The following is a 17,071-nucleotide window of genomic DNA, read 5'->3' as shown; positions in this document are numbered from 1 at the left end:
GAGAAAGAGAGAGAGGGAGAGACAAAATACCTACCAGGAAAGGGGGGGAGGAAGTCCAGTTTTTGCAAACTATTCATTTTTTTTTCTTGATTTTTTTCCCCCTCTGCTTTCTTTGAACGATACTTTTAAAGAGAGAGGATCCTATTAGAGATACCGCGGGGGCCAAGCTAAAAGAGGGGGGGGAGGGGGGGAGGAAAAAATTCAAGAAGCAGAAACCCCTCGCGGAGTTTTGCTGGAAGAAAAAAAAAACGGGTCTGAAAGATTCCTCCTCTTCATCATCATCAACCATCATTCATTCACTACCTTGACATTCCGGGCTTTGATTGACAGCTGGAGTGGCAAAAAGCCATGAAACACGACAGTTCGGTTACATGTGGGCTGCTGACGGGCCGCTCGTAACCTTCAGTTCGGGGGCTTGACAATTTTTTTTTCTTCTTTTTCTTCTTTTTCTTTTCTTTCTTTTTTTTTTTTTTTCAACTGAAGGGAAGAGAAGAGAAAGAGGGGGCAAGGAGGACCGAAAAGGAGGAGGAGGGGAGGGGGGAGGAGGAGGAGGAGGTGGAGGAGGAGGAGGAAGATCAGGAGGAGGAGGAAGAAGAGGAAAAAAGAGAAAAAGAAGAAATATCACAGGAAAAAAAAAAAAAAAAAACTCTTCGTTGTCTTGCCTGGGCTTTTTTTCTCCCCCTAAAAAAATAACATATTGGAGAATTGGGAGAAGTCTTTTTGGTTTTGGAAAAAAAAAAAAAAGGAATCTTCAGCCTAGATCACTTTCTTATCCGGACTGGGATATTAAATATACGACACATCCAGGAGTTTATTGGAGCGCAGACTGATGGCGCAAAGGGTAGGTTTAAATCTCCAACACTTACCTAGATATAAATCCTCTCCTAAGAGGGGCCTGTCCCGATGCCTCCTCTCCCTTCAACGCTGCTGCTGCTCGCTGCTGGATGATGGCGGCCAGTATTTAAAAAAATAGCAGCGAAATTATTCATCGGCTTTTCCCCCCCGTGCCTCTGCGTGTGTGCGAGTGTGTGTGTGCGTGCGTGTGTGCGTGTCTGGGCGCGCGTGTTCCAGCGCTGTGCGAGCGGGCGGGCGGCGAGTGCGTGTGAGCGGTGTGTGTGTGCGTGTGCAATTGTTACACGCTTTCGCCTCGCTCCAGCTTTTACCCCAGCAGCGCGATTCCCCCGGTTCTCCTGCCGCCGCCGCTGCCGCTGCTGCGCCGCTGCCGCCGCTGCTCCCGCGGCTCGGGGCGGGCACGGGGCTGCGTAGGAGCCGCCGCCGCCGCCGGGGCCGCCGCTGGGGCCGCGCTGCCGCAGCCGCTGCGCCGCCGCCTAGACTAGCCTGGGCTGCTTGTTTTGTCTCTGAAATTGACAAGGACGCAGGGAATCCGCTGCTAAATAATGTTTCTGGTAACTTTCACGTTATTCCCCCCCTCCCCTCCGCTCCCTGCCCCCGGGGAGGCTCTGGCCCCAGCCTTCCCTCGTCCTCGCCGTTCTCCTCCTGATTATTAGCGCTTTTCCTCTCTTTATTTTGTTTCATTTCGCCTTTTGATTTATTGGATCCTCGGGAGGAGGCGAAGGGGGGTTAGGGGTGGGATCCGGGGCTTCCTCCTCCGCTCGGTTGGGCTCGCTCCGGTTCTGCTGCCTCCGGCCCGAGCGGGACCTCCCGGCGCCCCCTCCGTGCCTGGCCTCGCTGCTCCCCTCTCCCTCCTCTAAACGCTGCTCTTGGTTCATACTTTTTCATTTTAAAATTTAAGAACATTTCCCGCCCGCCCCCCCTCCGCCCCCCGCAACTTTCAACTCGTTGTTTCGGCTGGTTTGGTTTCTGTGTGTGTTCAACTCGTGCTCGATACTTTTCTCCTTTCTGACTTTGTTTTTATTTCTCCCTCCCTCTGTCTCTCCTGCCTGCCTGCCCCCTCTTTCCCTTCCTCTTTCTCCTTCCCACCCCCCCCCCACCTCCCCATTCCTTTCCCACTTCTCTTCTCCCGGCTTCTCTTTCTGCTCCCGCTCGGCTCTCCCTCACCTCCCGCGCCCCCTCCCCTTGCCGGGTCCGACAGTACGATGAGCTGCCCCATTACGGCGGGATGGACGGAGTAGGGGTGCCTGCTTCCATGTACGGAGACCCTCACGCGCCGCGGCCGATCCCCCGGTTCACCACCTGAACCACGGGCCGCCGCTCCACGCCACGCAGCACTACGGCGCGCACGCCCCGCACCCCAATGTCATGCCGGCCAGCATGGGATCCGCTGTCAACGACGCCTTGAAGCGGGACAAGGACGCGATCTATGGGTAAACCAACCCCCCTCCTCCCGACCCAGCGTACTGCTTGTGAGTGCGAGTGTGTGTTCGTCTCTGTGGGAGTAGAGGGGATGGTCGACCAAGTTGGGAGTTATTTCTGCAGGGGAGGGGGGTGGGAACCGCTTGCCTCCGGAAAGGACAGAGACGGGGGCCTGCTCTTCTTCGCCTAAGTGTAAGTCCCCGAAAGATAAGGCTTCCTCCACCCCCACGACCCTGTCACTCCGGACCCCACCGCCCAGAGTGACTTGAGTACTGAGAATTTTGCCAGGGCCTTCTCCCCGAGGACGGGATTCCTGGCCAAAGGACGCAGCACTGGTCCTTCCCGGCCCCCTAACAGAGGCCTTGACGAAGGAGAAAGTTTCCTACCGATAAGGAGCAACTTTGGGGTTTTGTTTTGTTTTGTTTTTGGCTTGTTTGTTTGTTTGGGTTTTTGGTTTGGTTTGGGGTTTTTTGTTTTTTGTTTTTGTTTTTTCTTTTTTTCCTCCTCTGTTTCCTACCGGGAGTCTGGGAGTCACTAAATGCAGCCTGAGCTGGGATCAGAGCTGCTTCTGTCGGCCTGGAAGTCCTAATCACCCACTTCTTAATTCTCTGTAAATAAAGGGGGTAGACCTTGACGTGCCCCCGGGTGGAAGGGACTTGGTGCTTGCATAGAGCTGCTCTAAGGAGGAGTGAGGGAGATGGCTAGAAATTACGTATTTTATATTCTGAGAGAACTCGGAGAGGCGTGGAGGTGCACGGTCCCAGAGTGGACCACTGGTGCTATAGAGTAGGTGGGGGAAGGCGGCGGTTTGCGAGGGGAGGGGACGCTCGGTAAAGGGCCACTGAGCCTGAAGCCAGAGGCCGCAAGCATCCCGAAGGGGTAGCTAAACCGCCCCGAGGAACACAAAGGGCAGACGCGCACGCACACTTCCAAGTTTTAACACTCGATGTATTTATTTTTGCCTGCTGGAGAAATGTGGTCTTTGGAAGGAAGCTCCTCCGCATTTCACATTCCTATTATTTTGTGCCCCCCCCCCACACACACACAAGGGCTTTACTAGAAAGTAGAGCAAACAAGTTTATAAGGCAAGAGGGTGAAGAGGTTGGAAGAGCACTCTCTCCGATTTAGATGTAGGAAATAACACTTCGGGTGTATATATAGGTGAAGGCTTCGGCCTCCTTCGAAATAACCATTAATTTGCAGAGTTAAAGCAATTCTTAAAAAAAAAATTTTTTTTTTCCACAAAGTGTCCCTTTCTTGAGAGGTCAGGACTGGGGATGAGGGGGTTGGTTCGGCGGTCTCCGTAGTGTGGGGATTGGGTCTGGATCAGCCCGAGCCCCAGACCGCCTAAGCTGTTTGGATGTTTCATTACCTCCAACGGAGGCTTTTCTTACTTGGCGGGCTGAAGTGGCCAGGGGCTGCTCCGTCTCGATCCGAGGGGCTCCTGAGCTCAGGGGGAGGGCCAGGCCGTTTTTCCTTTCTGTTTCTGGCCCAGGCTCGGCTGGCTAAGGAAGGGTTGTAAAGTGTGATGCGTGCCTGTTTTATTAAAGAAGGAATCCGAACCCTCCAAACTTGTTGATTACAGTTCTTGCTCCTTCCCCTCTGCACCCCGTCTCCGTGTGTGTGTCTCTGCGTGGCGCTGCCCGTTAGGCACCCGTTGTTTCCTCTGTTAGCTCTGGTCTTTGAGAAGTGCGAGCTGGCGACCTGCACTCCCCGGGAACCCGGAGTGGCCGGCGGAGACGTCTGCTCCTCCGACTCCTTCAACGAGGACATCGCGGTCTTCGCCAAGCAGGTCCAACCTTCTTGACCCACTCACCCTCCTGCAGACCCTCACTCCCCCTCCCCTTTCCTCGGAGCTGTACATGAAAGAGGAGGAAAAGGCAGGGACACCCGATCTGTTCCTCTGGCCCAGCCTGTGCTCTTCGCCTCCTCCCCATCCCTGAGCCTGGAGGCGAATTGGAAGCGGAGATAAATATGGGTGTTTGTTTTTCCCCCCAGCCAGGAATACAGGGGCTCGACCCTCGAATTAAAGTTGACCTGCTCCTAATCTGGGGCTTGGCCTTTTCCCCCGCCTGCAGCTACTTGAACAAGTATTGGGGATAGGGCCTGGGAGGGTAGGAAGCTGGGCGCCTCATGGGGCGGTGCGCGCCGGGCGCTAAGGTGAGGGAGGCCGAGAGCCACAGCCCCTTAGACGGCTGCAGAAGGGGGTGCTCGGCCCAGAGAACGGCCCGGAGTTCCCAGCTACGGCATAGCAGTTCCAGGCACCCCTGAGTAGGGCGAGGAGCAGAAGGCCCCAGAACTTTTTCAAGCGAACCCACTAATTTAGGGCACTGGTTTGTTTCCTGCATTTTACCAAAGCCCCTCTACTCTTCCCGGCCACTGCCCTTCCGCCGTATACCCGCTCACACGGTGTAGTCCATGACAGCGTTTCTCCTCTTTTAGGTTGGGGTGGTAGTTCACTTTGGCTTTCCCTGCTTCTTACAGGTTCGCGCTGAAAAGCCACTTTTTTCCTCGAATCCAGAGCTGGACAACTTGGTAAGGCTCGCCGTTTCTTGCCTTTCCCCAGCCTGCCCCCCCCCCACGCCCCTGCCTGGAAGCACCCACTTTCCCCCCGGAACTCCGGGCAGTTGGAGCAGAGCCCTCTTTTGCAGCTCGGGAGCGACAGGGTGGAAGGGAACAGCTTAGAGTCCCCCGCCAGGGAGATGGGAGGTGAGAGGTGGGGATGGACCTCCGGAAAAACGGAGGCCGGGGAGCAGCAAGCGGGGACGCAGCGCCCCGATTGCGAGCAGGGGATGAGTCCCAGATCTCGGCTGCGAGAAGTGAGTGATTTCCTCTGTTTGCCAGGGTAGGCAGCCGAGCCCCCGGCAGCTCACCCGAAGGAAGTAACCGCTGGCGCAGCGGCCGAGGGCGGGCGGGGAGATGGGGGAGGGACGCAGGGGGCTTGCGGCGCGGGCCACTTTTAGGTGCGATTCTTTTGCTAATTTGCACAATTTCAATATTAAAAGTCCTTAAATCCGTTTTCAAAGGCCTTGCTTCACCATTCATCTTGAGTATTTCCTTCTTTAGTAAGGACGGATTTCGCAGGGTGTGCTGTTCTAAAAAGCTTTCTCTGAAGAAGCGGATTTTTTTTTTTTTTTTAATTTGGCCTGAGGTCGAGAGAGGGGACGGTTAAAGACTCTGGCGGAGAAAGAAGGCCTGGCCTTGGAAAGCAGTCCTTACAAATAGCTCAGTGAACACAGGGGGCAAAGATACTAGATGCTTCGGCTCAGGTTGAGTCTGATTCCTACCCCGTGGCCAATGAAGCAGAGATGATCAGTAATCATTTGGTTTTTCTGACGATTTTTCAATGTGTGGGTTTTGCCTGGCCACTTGCCTGTTTTCTTCTCCCCAGTTCAATGACCTCAGCACCCCACCCCACCCCCACTCAGGACTTCTGAGTCACAGAGCCTTAACTCCACACTCTAAACTTTTCTTTCAGATGATACAAGCAATACAAGTACTAAGGTTTCATCTTTTGGAGTTAGAAAAGGTAAGCAGGAAATGACACTTCCCATTTTGATTTAGCCACTCTCCTTTCTTAGTTGACTTGGGATGTCTTTGAGCACCTGGAGGTTTTGAGCAACTTTGTTACCACGTCTGTCCTTCGGATTGCTCCTTAAGGAGGGTCTCAGAGGAAGGGTGAATTAGAACAGCCCTGCCTGCTTCCCCCTCCCGCCTTTTTCCCCAGGCATTCAGGATTATTTTGAAATGCAGCAAACCATTTGTGTTACTGGACATTCAGCCTGCTTGCATCTCTATTAGCTTAGCTCACCCTCAGACCAGACCAAGTGTTAGGTGCAAGTAGAGGGAATCATCCTCGCTGGGGTGTCTTTACATTGCTCTGCAGCTCAATCACTTTCCCCTGGAAACATACAAAACTCTTAGCTTATTGAATCGCAAATGCCAATGCTATTCCCAGTTCCAGTGTTTTTAACATTTTGATGTTATCATCAAATGGGATTTTCCCCCTTGGACTCCCAGTCTGAACCCAGTTATTTCCAGTCCAGTTTTTTTCTCTCTTTATTGTAACTTGTTGCTCAGGGAAGTCTCTGGAGAATAATATCTGCTGCAACAATTGCTCTATTGTTTCCTTGCCTTCAAGTATTACACCCATTAATTAGAGTTAGTTTGGAAGACATTGCACTGTTGCCCTTTCCACATGTAACCTTGCAACCTGATTTTTCCCCCTTTAAAAATGTAACAAAACAATAACAAGAACAATACAAGCTAAACCCTCCACCATGAACCCTCCTTTTTAGGTCCACGAACTGTGTGATAACTTCTGCCATCGGTACATTAGCTGTTTGAAGGGGAAAATGCCCATCGACCTTGTCATCGATGAAAGAGACGGCAGCTCCAAGTCAGATCATGAAGAACTTTCAGGCTCCTCTACAAATCTCGCTGACCATGTAAGTCTGAGAGCCCTTTGGCATTCTTTTGAGACTACTGGCTAAAGCATTAAAAAAAAAAAACCAAACAAACAAACAAACAAAAAACTTGTAACAATTAGCTGAGCTCAAACTTAGTTTTCTTTTTAAATGATCTGGTCTCTTGGGGGCGGGGTGTCTTTTCTCCCTTTCACACTACCTCTGCCCTACCTTTCCTCTTCGTTTGCCGTTTCCTGGCCCCCTTTCTTATTTATGTGGCGAACCAAAGAGACCAGGGAGTTGATAGAGTGATTTGTGCTCTTCATGTGTAAAGTTTCCTGCATTTGGTAGCTTGAGTGTTAGCAAATTGTCTGTTTGATATGGTGCCTGCTGCCTTCTCTGCCTTCTCAACTCTGTGTAATCAGTGCAGCAGGGACAGAGAGGCAAGTCAGCTAGCTGGGGGGGGGGGGGGGGGAGGTGCGGAACTGAACGGTGAGAGGAACTGGGGAGGGGGGCTGCTGACTTCCAGGGTCTCATAGAGTGACAATCCTGAGAATTATTGGCAACCTTGCATTGCATTCGAAATAAAAGGAGTGAACACATTATGATTCTCTGAGCTTTTGCTCTGTAGAAACTTATTGTCAGTATTGCCAAGCGCCCGAAGCATCTTCATAATAAAAGACAGTAACTTTGATGAAACAATTATTCACAATGTAATACACAAAGCTGAAGGGAACTGCGATTGAGTAACCATAGGTTAGTGGTTGAATTTTAACACTTAAACAGTTGGTGAATGAAGACAGAGTAGTAAGGAATGACTGTGTATGTCAGGCCAGGATGGGAGATTTCTTTCTATTCTCTGTGTTTAATCCTATTTTGGAACTGATCTAGGGACTCTGATGCAAAAAAAAAAAAAAAAGAAAGAAAAAAAAAGAAAGAAAAAAAAGAAAGGAAAAAGAAGAAAAAGCATATGTAGTGAGACTGAAAATTTGAAAAAGAAGCAAAGAGAAGAAAGATTGCAGCTGGTAGGAAAGGCAAGAGTGGCAAGGTTAAAGAGTGGGTGTGAACAGCAGTTTATTTATAGGAACTCAAGCTGGGGGTGGGGGACAGGGTGTCTATAGATTATATTCAATTGAGCTTACAACCTAAGCAATATAGGCTATAGTCTAATAATTTGCTGGCTGAAATATTAATTTAACACTTTGTGGAGTTAAACAGGCTTCGAAGCTTGAAGGCATCCCCCCCCCATTCCTGGGTGTTAACAGGAATGGATTGAGATGCCTTGAGAATAAACCTTCTATGAGGTTCTTTATCTCCCCCCACCTCCAAAAAAAAAGTTTTGAAATACACAGTCATATATTTTAATTATTAGCCTTTGTACTATATAGAAAGCCAGCCTAAGAACAAAAGTTAAAAAAAAATAACACAAAAAACCTCAATCCTGGTTGTCTAGTTCTGAGACAGAATAAATACTATGGCGTTGAAAGCTCCTGTGCCCACCTTTATTCTTCTTGGCTTTTTCCATCATGATGGGAGGAACTTCGAGAGGCTCTTCTGTATTTCAGTGTATTAATAACTAAAATCAAAAGGGTGCAGCAAGCAGCTATGAAAAGTTTACTTGCTGCTGTGTGGCTATATGATGAGGATTGTTGTCTACAAGGCATGACACCACCTTAGAAATATGTGTTGTTGTTGTAATTTATTTGTTTATTTTCATCACTTCCTGTTTCTCAATTCAAATACATTCTGCAATGTTGGAGGAATGGGAAGGCGTCTAGTTACACGGTTTATAGAATGAGAGGTTCACAGTTATCTGCAGCCAGAAACGTTTCTTGTGACATTTCTAGGGGTCTTGACTACTTGGTTTTCTAGAATAGTTTCTTGGCAATTGTTTTTCAAGTGGATATGTGTAACTAGAACATGCAGATGTTTGCATAGAAGAGATGAGATAAACTAGGCTGTTTAGGGTATTGGCTGATAGTGCCAATTTATGAAACTATCGTAATATTTAAATTACACTCAGAAAGGAAGTGGCACCTAAGAGGATAGCGCTTTAATAATTTAACAATCATCATCTTTGGATAAAAGAGTCAACTGTAGCATTTGTTGCTCCTCTTTCAGGCCCCCAATCAAGTAAAGATGACAACTGATTTATTTTGAACCCATGAGGGCTTGCCACCTCATTGGGCATCATAATTTAAAGCCTTTTATTTCCTGGAGATCTGAACTATAACATTTTTACTTTAGCCCCCCGCTATTTGTTTTGAAAGGAAGCAAGAATTTGTTCCGCCAGGCACACCGAGGGGGAAATGACGAGATTTGCTGCAGACTTGAATTTGATGCAGGAGGGGAAAGAAGACCTTGTGGGGCTTTCACCATTTTTTATCTTTTTGTACCAGAGGTGCATGGGTTATATGTTCATTTTCAAGGCATCTCCCTCAAAGTGAATTTGCTTATGTTTCTGCCTCTCCTGCAAATGTACCCTCCCTTCACCACCACCACCACCCACCAGAAAGGGGAAAATACTGCAGCACTACTACCTGAAAGGTGGTATGAGTGGACACTTTCAGCATGTAAATGTGTCCAATTTGAATCTCCAGGTTTATTTTTTCATTTGCTTTGATATGCATATTTAATACATTGCCCCAGGCTAGATCTCATTTGGTGCACGCTGGGGCAGGGGTGATGATGAGCCACTTCAGAAGGACAGAGACAGCGTGTTGTTTTCTCTGTGTTATCTGTTGGCCCACCATTCTGATCTGGTGCGCTTCCTCGTGGTTTTATTTGCACATGAAATGCCGAGAGCATTTCAACTTATTGGCTATGAATAATGACAGCTAAAAAAGAAGTGTAGTTTAATTTGTTGTGTGCCAAGGTTTCTCTTGTGGAGGTGACAGTTTGTGACAGCTGTTTGACACCCCCAAAACACATACACCTCTATACTTATTAAGTGGTATCAAGCTTCATTGTGTGTGTGTGTGTGTGTGTGTGTGTGTGTGTGTGTGTGTGTTCAAGGAAGGAATGGGCAAGGAAAGAGAGAGAGTGAAATAAAAGAATAAATGTGCAATTTTGAGTAGTGGAAAGCAGAGAGAAAAGCGTCAGGAACAAGATATTAGGTGCCGAAATAGACTTCTATTTTCATATTGAAAAATTTGCAAAGAAAACCAAATGAAAGTAATTGCTACAAATATCTTGAAAGCAAGTATTTTTGGCAGGCTTTTAAGAATGAGTTTTATATACTATTATATGGTAAATCAGGCTGTTGTCATGCTGATTTCACATTCTGTAATTTTATGTAAATAATCTGATGTAACACTGATAAAAATACAACCAGAGTGTCCTAACCTTTCATATGTTACATTCATTAGATACACTGAACTTGTTCATTTATTATCGGCATTTACATGATGGGCATGATGATAAAAAAAAAAGTTTGGAATTAAATAGAAAATGAAATTTGCCACGTTGGCTCCTAGTTTGTTTTTAGTAAATCCATGATGAATACTTATGTTTTTATATTATAATATAGTTTATTTTATATTCTTATTCAACATGAGAGTAATTGTTATTGGTGGAAAACAACTATTACAGTATTCTTTGGAATATTGGGAAGAAGAAAATAAGACGGTTAAAGGAAATAGAACTCTGTTTTCCAGCTGCAAGTCATGTTAGGTTTCCCAGACATCCAAATTTATTATGTTTAAAATAAACATGTCAAGAAACCAATTCTTTAAAAAAAAAAAAACTTTCCAACTTGAAAACTATTGTGGAATATTCATATTTCTCCTAGTCTGTAGTATTTCTAAATAATAGGTGATATCCACATTTTCTACTTTACATAGATCTAGCCTTTAAATCTAGTGCAGCCAAATAAAATATATCTTTACATTTACATTCAAAGATCTCACATATCTCTAGAACAGTGTTAGATAAATGAAATATATCTGTTTGAAATACATTTTCTGAGCCAAGCTCTATTTGCCTGAAGTGCATACAGCTCTATTATTATTTGTAATTAATGTTCATAAGGACCTCGTCTTATTTATTTATTTCTTTTCGGATGAATTAAAGATATGAAAGAAAATACAACTTTATCTGTTAATAGTTCATGACAGGTGCCTTAAAATTGTCTAACTCTGATAATACGATTAATAAAAAAATGTTAATTTCTATGTTGAAAGCTCTATAAATGAAGATGTGCTGGTTTTTTTTTTTTTTTGCGTCTCTGAATATGTCAAGTTTATTGATCTATATACAGCTTTTAAAAATGGGTTAAGTTGAGGGGAGATTCCCCAGAACCTTGTCGCTGATGGAATACAGGCCAACGTCTAGCAGGGATTATTAGGCAGCAAGGTGAGGGGTAGTAGCCTTAGGTGATTATAAAATATCAAGGTGAAAATAATGGGATTTGATAATAATATTAATAATGCAGATGATTTATTTTATCAGATAGTCTCTTAAATTCTAGTATGAGATTAGACCTTGTGGTGTGTTATCCAAGGTCTCCAGGGACCCATTCCAGGAAAGTTCTGTTTCTGAGTTCTGTCCACCAGCGCAACATGGCAGGGTCATGAGTTCTCTGTTGTTATTGTTATGTAGCTTCTAAAGGTTGGTTGTTGTGTAGCTTCTGAAGGTTGGTTGTTGTGTAGTTTCTGAAGGTTGATAGCTCTTCTGTCAATTTTCCATTCAAAAGAATTATATTATTTAAATTACTTCAGTTGTTCAGTTGAAGTATGTTTGCAGGGTAACTGTGATGAGATGAGATTAAACAAACACTTGACAACCACTGACATTCACTATCAGATGAAAATTTGGTATTTTAAAAATTGATTTCCTATTTTTTTCAGACTGAACATTTTACGGAATTTCCCAACGCAATTCAGAATTATTGGAAACATTTTATAATGCGATGGTATACCAACAAAACAAGAAATTTCTCTTTTTTCTAAAAGTTGCTCCATTAAATAGAGGGATTCATTTTTTTTTAATTTTGGTATTTGTTTTTGGAATTTGCAAAGAGTACTTGCCACTTCTTTGAGAGTTACTCACATATTAATTCCCGAAGCTTAATAAAGGTGGAAGCAGGGAGATGAGGGAAAGACCCCAGCTCTATTTACATTTTTAAAGAGTGAGTCCATGTTATGAAAGCATACATGGTTCTCTTGAGTTCTTATGTCAACTTTAGAATAATGAAGTTGAAATTTCAATATTTTTTCAAACCATATGATTAACGTTTTTAACTTCTGTAGGCTTGACTAGCTCATGATAGGAATCCTCATCTTATTCAAAAAAATTATTTTTTGCACAGTGTTAATTAGGAACTAAAACATCATAAAGTCTTAGGGAATGTGTTACATATTAATTACGTGCGGTGATGCAAGCATATCTTGCCTTTATTGTTTAAACATATCGAGTCACATTAGTTTTGTGTGCTTCATTTGCTAGTTAAAGTATCTTTATATATGTTTACTATTGCTTTCTACCTACAAGCATATATTCTGAATTACTACTCTATTGTCTAAGTTCATATATATATTCTGACTTGGTGTTATAGATCATGTTTTAGAAGTGTCTGAGTTCTGGGATCCCTGGGTGGCGCAGCGGTTTGGCGCCTGCCTTTGGCCCAGGGCGTGATCCTGGAGACCCGGGATCGAATCCCACGTCAGGCTCCCGTTGCATGGAGCCTGCTTCTCCCTCTGCCTGTGTCTCTGCCTCTCTTTCTCTCTCTGTATGACTATCGTAAATAAATTAAAAAAAGTTAAAAAAAAAAAAGAAGTGTCTGAGTTCATATATATATTCTGACTTGGTGTTACAGATCATGTTTTAGAAGTGTAGATTTTAGCAAATCAAATGCTTATTTTAAAGTATTTTTTAATAATAGAAATAAGAAGTAGCAGTGACCTTAGGGATTATCTGGCCTAACTTCTTAATTTTAAAGAGGTAAAGGAAACCAGTCCCAGGGAAATGAAGTGCATCACTTGCTTAAGGCTGCACATTCAGTTAGAGGTGGCACCCTAGTGTCATAATTCGAATCTAATGCTCTCTTTCTCCTATATCACATCCACTGAATCACCTTTTCATTTGGGGTCTAAAATGAGTTTTGGATTATTTTAGATAGAACCCGTATGTAGTGTGGCTTTTTTTTTTCTTTTTGAAGCCTAATACATTTTACTTCCCCAGTCAGTTTTGTATTTATTTAGAAACACTCATACATTTTACTCCATTGTCTTTTTGCAACGGGAGAACCATGAGCATTGTGGGATCGTTTAAACAGGGCAATACCGCCAGTTCACGAGGACTTATTAAGTATTTTCCTATGGGCAGGTCCCCACTGCAATGCCATAGTGGTATAAAATGTTACAATTCCCACCATATCTGCAATCTCAACAAAAGAGGCACGTGCATGTTTTGCTTCCTATGCCCAGAGACTCCTGTCCTATCCATGCTCTTTCCCAGATTTAGCAAAAACCAGTGATGGTGCTACATCTTTTCTTTCTTTCTTTCTTTCTTTCTTTCTTTCTTTCTTTCTTTCTTTCTTCTTTCTTTCTCTTCTTTCTTTTTTTTTTTTAATTTCAAGGGAGAAAACACTGGCAGAATTGTGTTTTCTAGGGAAAGCTGTGTGTAAATGAGAAACAGAGAAGAGCAGCAGAGTGATCTCCTGTGGCCCCGCTACTACAAGCACTCCCCATCTTGTCTCATGCTTTTATATTAATTACAACTTGCATTATCAGCTGTGAGTCTGTAGCCCAGCAAATAGAAAGTACTGCCCCTGGAGACCTAGCTTCTTATATCTATTTTCCATCTCCTTCTATTGTGTTCCACTCAGTATTCACTGCTTTTCTCCTGCTAACACTGCTCTTTAACACAATTACGTCAGAGCAAGAAGAGAACCATATTTGACTCCCAATTATTAAAGCCACTGGGAATAGAAACATGTTCACTCCTTGCCCTCGGGTGTCTTCATGATACTTCGGTTGGAGAACAGGACGCATGTAGTGGAATGCATGTACCTGAGTGCTCACCCACACTCAGAGAGCATTTCTCTGTATTTTGTAACATACATCATGTGTTTCACCTGCTTTCATCCGCCACTTTGGTTTCAAAATTCACTAAACTTCTGCATATAATTTGGCAGAAAGCCAGGCAGTTATTCTTGAAGGATGTAAATTTGGAGAGCATCTAGGGAGGAAGAAAGAGGTTGTGATACAAATAAATATTTCAGTCTAGGGGAAAAAAAAAAAAAACAGTGTTATGGGTAAAGGGTTATATTTTATCTGTCCATGTAGATTGTGGTTTTCTATGACCAGGAAGGTAGCAGTTTTTTATGAACCAGATTATCAGCGTTTGTCTTTGGATATGATCAAGTCACCATGGTGTAGCTGGATATGGACAACTTTGGGGTAACTCCGCAGCCCCGAAGCCCCAGAGAAATCCATCTGTTTTTTTCTACTTTCAAATGAGATGAATGCCATGGTACTTCTGAGTTTGTGTCAGTCTCTCAAATGGGTCATGATACTCGAGACATTCTATGGAAATAAACATCCTCTGACACTTGTTGGGGACAGCATTTTTGAGGATGTGAGGGAGGAAAGAGGAGAGACAGGGGCGTGGTATGTTAAATAGTAAGCAGGAGCAAATTTTAGGACCTGGCTGAAAAGCCAAAGACCCAAGTCGCTCAGAGGAATCAGCTGCCTTTAAAGTAATATTTGCTTATATGGCTAATTTTTCACCCCTTCCCTTTAGGAAGCACCCCCTCCAAAAACCATTGAAGGAAGTTAAACTGAATTGTACATTAATAAGGTCTGTCTTTAAAAACTCGGCACAGGTTTGACTGTTCAGGACAAACCAGTATTTTCAGTTGCAGGAAGTCCTTTTGAGCAGCAGCTTCAAGTCACTGTAGTGCCCAAATCAAAAGATTTGTCCCAGCTTCATTTGAATGATGATATAATGGTTGTTGGATGACATTTACCTTAAAACATAGTTGAGATGTTAGTGGTTAATTATTGTAATTTTCATGAGGGATAAGGAGCTTTTATAGCAGCTGCTTAATAAAAAGCCTGCAGTGCATAAAATTAACATCACTTACTGTATACACTGAGAAGTTTAGCCTAGGCCAAGGTGATTCAGTTATTTCATTTTCTGATAGAAGGCTCTAGCCAGTGTTCTTGTAGGACCAACTCATGCCATGCTTTTCTCTTCCTTCCCCTCTCTCTTTCTTTCTTTTCTTTCTTTCTTTCTTTCTTTCTTTCTTTCTTTCTTTCTTTCTTTCTTTCTTTCTTTCTTTCTTCTTTCTTTCTTTCTTTCTTTCTTTCTTTCTTTCTTTCTTTCTTCTTTCCTTTTTCTTTTCTTTTCTTTCCTTTCTTTTTCTCTCTTTCTTTCTTTTTCTTCCCTCTCTTTCTTTTTTTTCACGTAATTCTTCTAGCTCTTTATCTGATTACCATCCAGCGAACAGCTGACATGAAGAGGCTGCAAAGCTTGAAGAGCCCCTGTATTCTTTTTTTTTTTTTTAAGATTTTATTTATTTATTCATGAGAGACACAGAGAGAAGGCAGAGGTACAGGTAGAGGGAGAAGCAGGCTCCGTGCAGGGAGCCCGATCTGGGACTCGATCCCGGAAATCCGGGATCACACCCCGAGCCAAAGGCAGAGGCTCAACCTCTGAGCCACCCAGGCATCCTGAGCCCCTGTATTCTATTTGCCTTTAGCTTAAAACTATGGGAGTGGTTTCTAACTTAAATAAAAAGAAGAATCACAGGCATGACTTTGTCCCAACACAGGCAACACAGAACCTTGATTTTCATTTTGTTCTACTCCATTCTCTGATCTGCTTTCTAAAACATACCTTTAGATATCCAGGCCTGTGCTGTATTTATGGCCATAAGATTTCTGCTTAGGATTTTCACTTTGAATCAGTTGCTTGTCTGGTAGCAGTGCCAGTACCATTAATTGATATGGATATTACTGATCTATAGAGTTTGGGGTCATTTCATCATCTTTCAAAAATGCTGAATGTGAATTTGCAGTTTGTAGACCTGTAGAGGGAAGAAAAGGGGGCTTTGTTGTTGTTGTCCCAATTAAGAATAGTCCATTATTTTTGTCTCACAATGGTTTCTTGATTTTATTTTGATATAATTTTATAGTCTATATATACATTAGAGTTGATGTAGAAGAAAATGATGGACTGAATTTCTTTTTCTGGATAAACTATATATAATGACACCATGGCAAGATTGCTTTCAGATGGTCAAGATGTTTGCATGTTGCCTATAGGCATGTCTGAATCCTTATTTACCAATTCTTATGAGAAGGAATTGCATAGTCTGAGAGACTGATGTTGTTTTATTTTGTTCCCAAAGAATCTCCCTGCACCCCACCCCCACCCCCATGTAAGAATTTGCTCCCAGGAGATCTTTGGGCTTAGTTGAAGTCATCACATGCAGGTGACAAGTGTACAGCTCTGGCCTTAAGGCTGGTATGTTTCATGTACTGTTCCTACTCTCAGTTTCTGCCAGAGGAAATTCCATCTCTTGCCTGCCTTCATGTGGTGCTGATAAAGTCCTTCCTGTACATTAGAATTCCTGTTTTCCTTTAAGCAACAGCAGGGGATTGGGAATGATCAGGAAAGGGGAGGAGGAACAGGAGAAGAATACACTCAGCAAAGTAGCATGAGCTATAATTTCTGTTTGCCTCGCATGTCCTTTGAAATCAGTCATGCTTCCAGGAAAAAAAGCACTGCCCTGTGAATGTAAAGCTTCCATGGAGCTCACGTGAAAGTCCTGTCCAGTTTGTCAGATGGCTGACAGTTCATAGTTGTTTCATTTTGTTCATGAGTATCACTGTATCTGCTGGTTGTATAGTCAGTTGATAATTTTCAGAGTTCATTCAGGTTGGTTTAGGTCAATGCATCCAAAAGATGCAAAGGCTACCCTAGACTTTCTTGGATCTGTGGTTTTTTGTTTTTGTTTTTGTTTTTTAAGGGAGTCATTGGGTTTTGTAGAAGTTCTGTAATTACTATCCAAGAGTACTGGCCTCTTTCTTGGAAGAGTGTGCTCCAATTAAGACAGCAAGAGTAGACCTGACTTCTAGATTTGTAAAAAGCTCTTTTTTCCTGACTTTAAAAATTAACTTTATTGAGGTATAATTTGTGTGAAGGAATAGGACCCCTATTAAGTGTCTGTTTCAATTAGTTTAAACACATGTAATGTATACACCGATGTAACTAACCATCACTTCATCAAGATTCTAGAGACTCTTTTTGTACTTTTGCTACCTATCCCTGAAAAGACAACATACCATAAGTGTGGGATCGATACATGCATAGTTCTACAAATACTAACATGCATACATTTTTTTTTTTTGTCTCCGCTTCTACACCTTTCCTGTTGGTTCCTC

At 43.7% G+C, this 17,071-nt stretch overlaps 1 protein-coding gene across 1 annotated transcript in view; it reads left to right on the top strand.

Annotated features, from left to right (window-relative positions):
• Window positions 1-524: 524 nt before the first annotated feature.
• MEIS2 (Meis homeobox 2) overlaps window positions 525-17,071 on the top strand; it is a 206,570-nt gene continuing 190,023 nt past the window's right edge. The window contains 7 exon segments of the mRNA XM_055316857.1: window positions 525-841; window positions 2,054-2,135; window positions 2,138-2,285; window positions 3,925-4,066; window positions 4,759-4,809; window positions 5,753-5,803; window positions 6,573-6,722. Of these exon segments, the coding sequence (XP_055172832.1) occupies window positions 830-841; window positions 2,054-2,135; window positions 2,138-2,285; window positions 3,925-4,066; window positions 4,759-4,809; window positions 5,753-5,803; window positions 6,573-6,722 (636 nt within the window). The 5' untranslated portion in view covers window positions 525-829.

This window comes from Nyctereutes procyonoides, unplaced genomic scaffold (genome assembly GCF_905146905.1).
Source record: "Nyctereutes procyonoides isolate TBG_1078 unplaced genomic scaffold, NYPRO_anot_genome, whole genome shotgun sequence".
NCBI classification, from domain to species: domain Eukaryota; kingdom Metazoa; phylum Chordata; class Mammalia; order Carnivora; family Canidae; genus Nyctereutes; species Nyctereutes procyonoides.
This window is presented reverse-complemented; position numbering and strand designations above follow the sequence as displayed.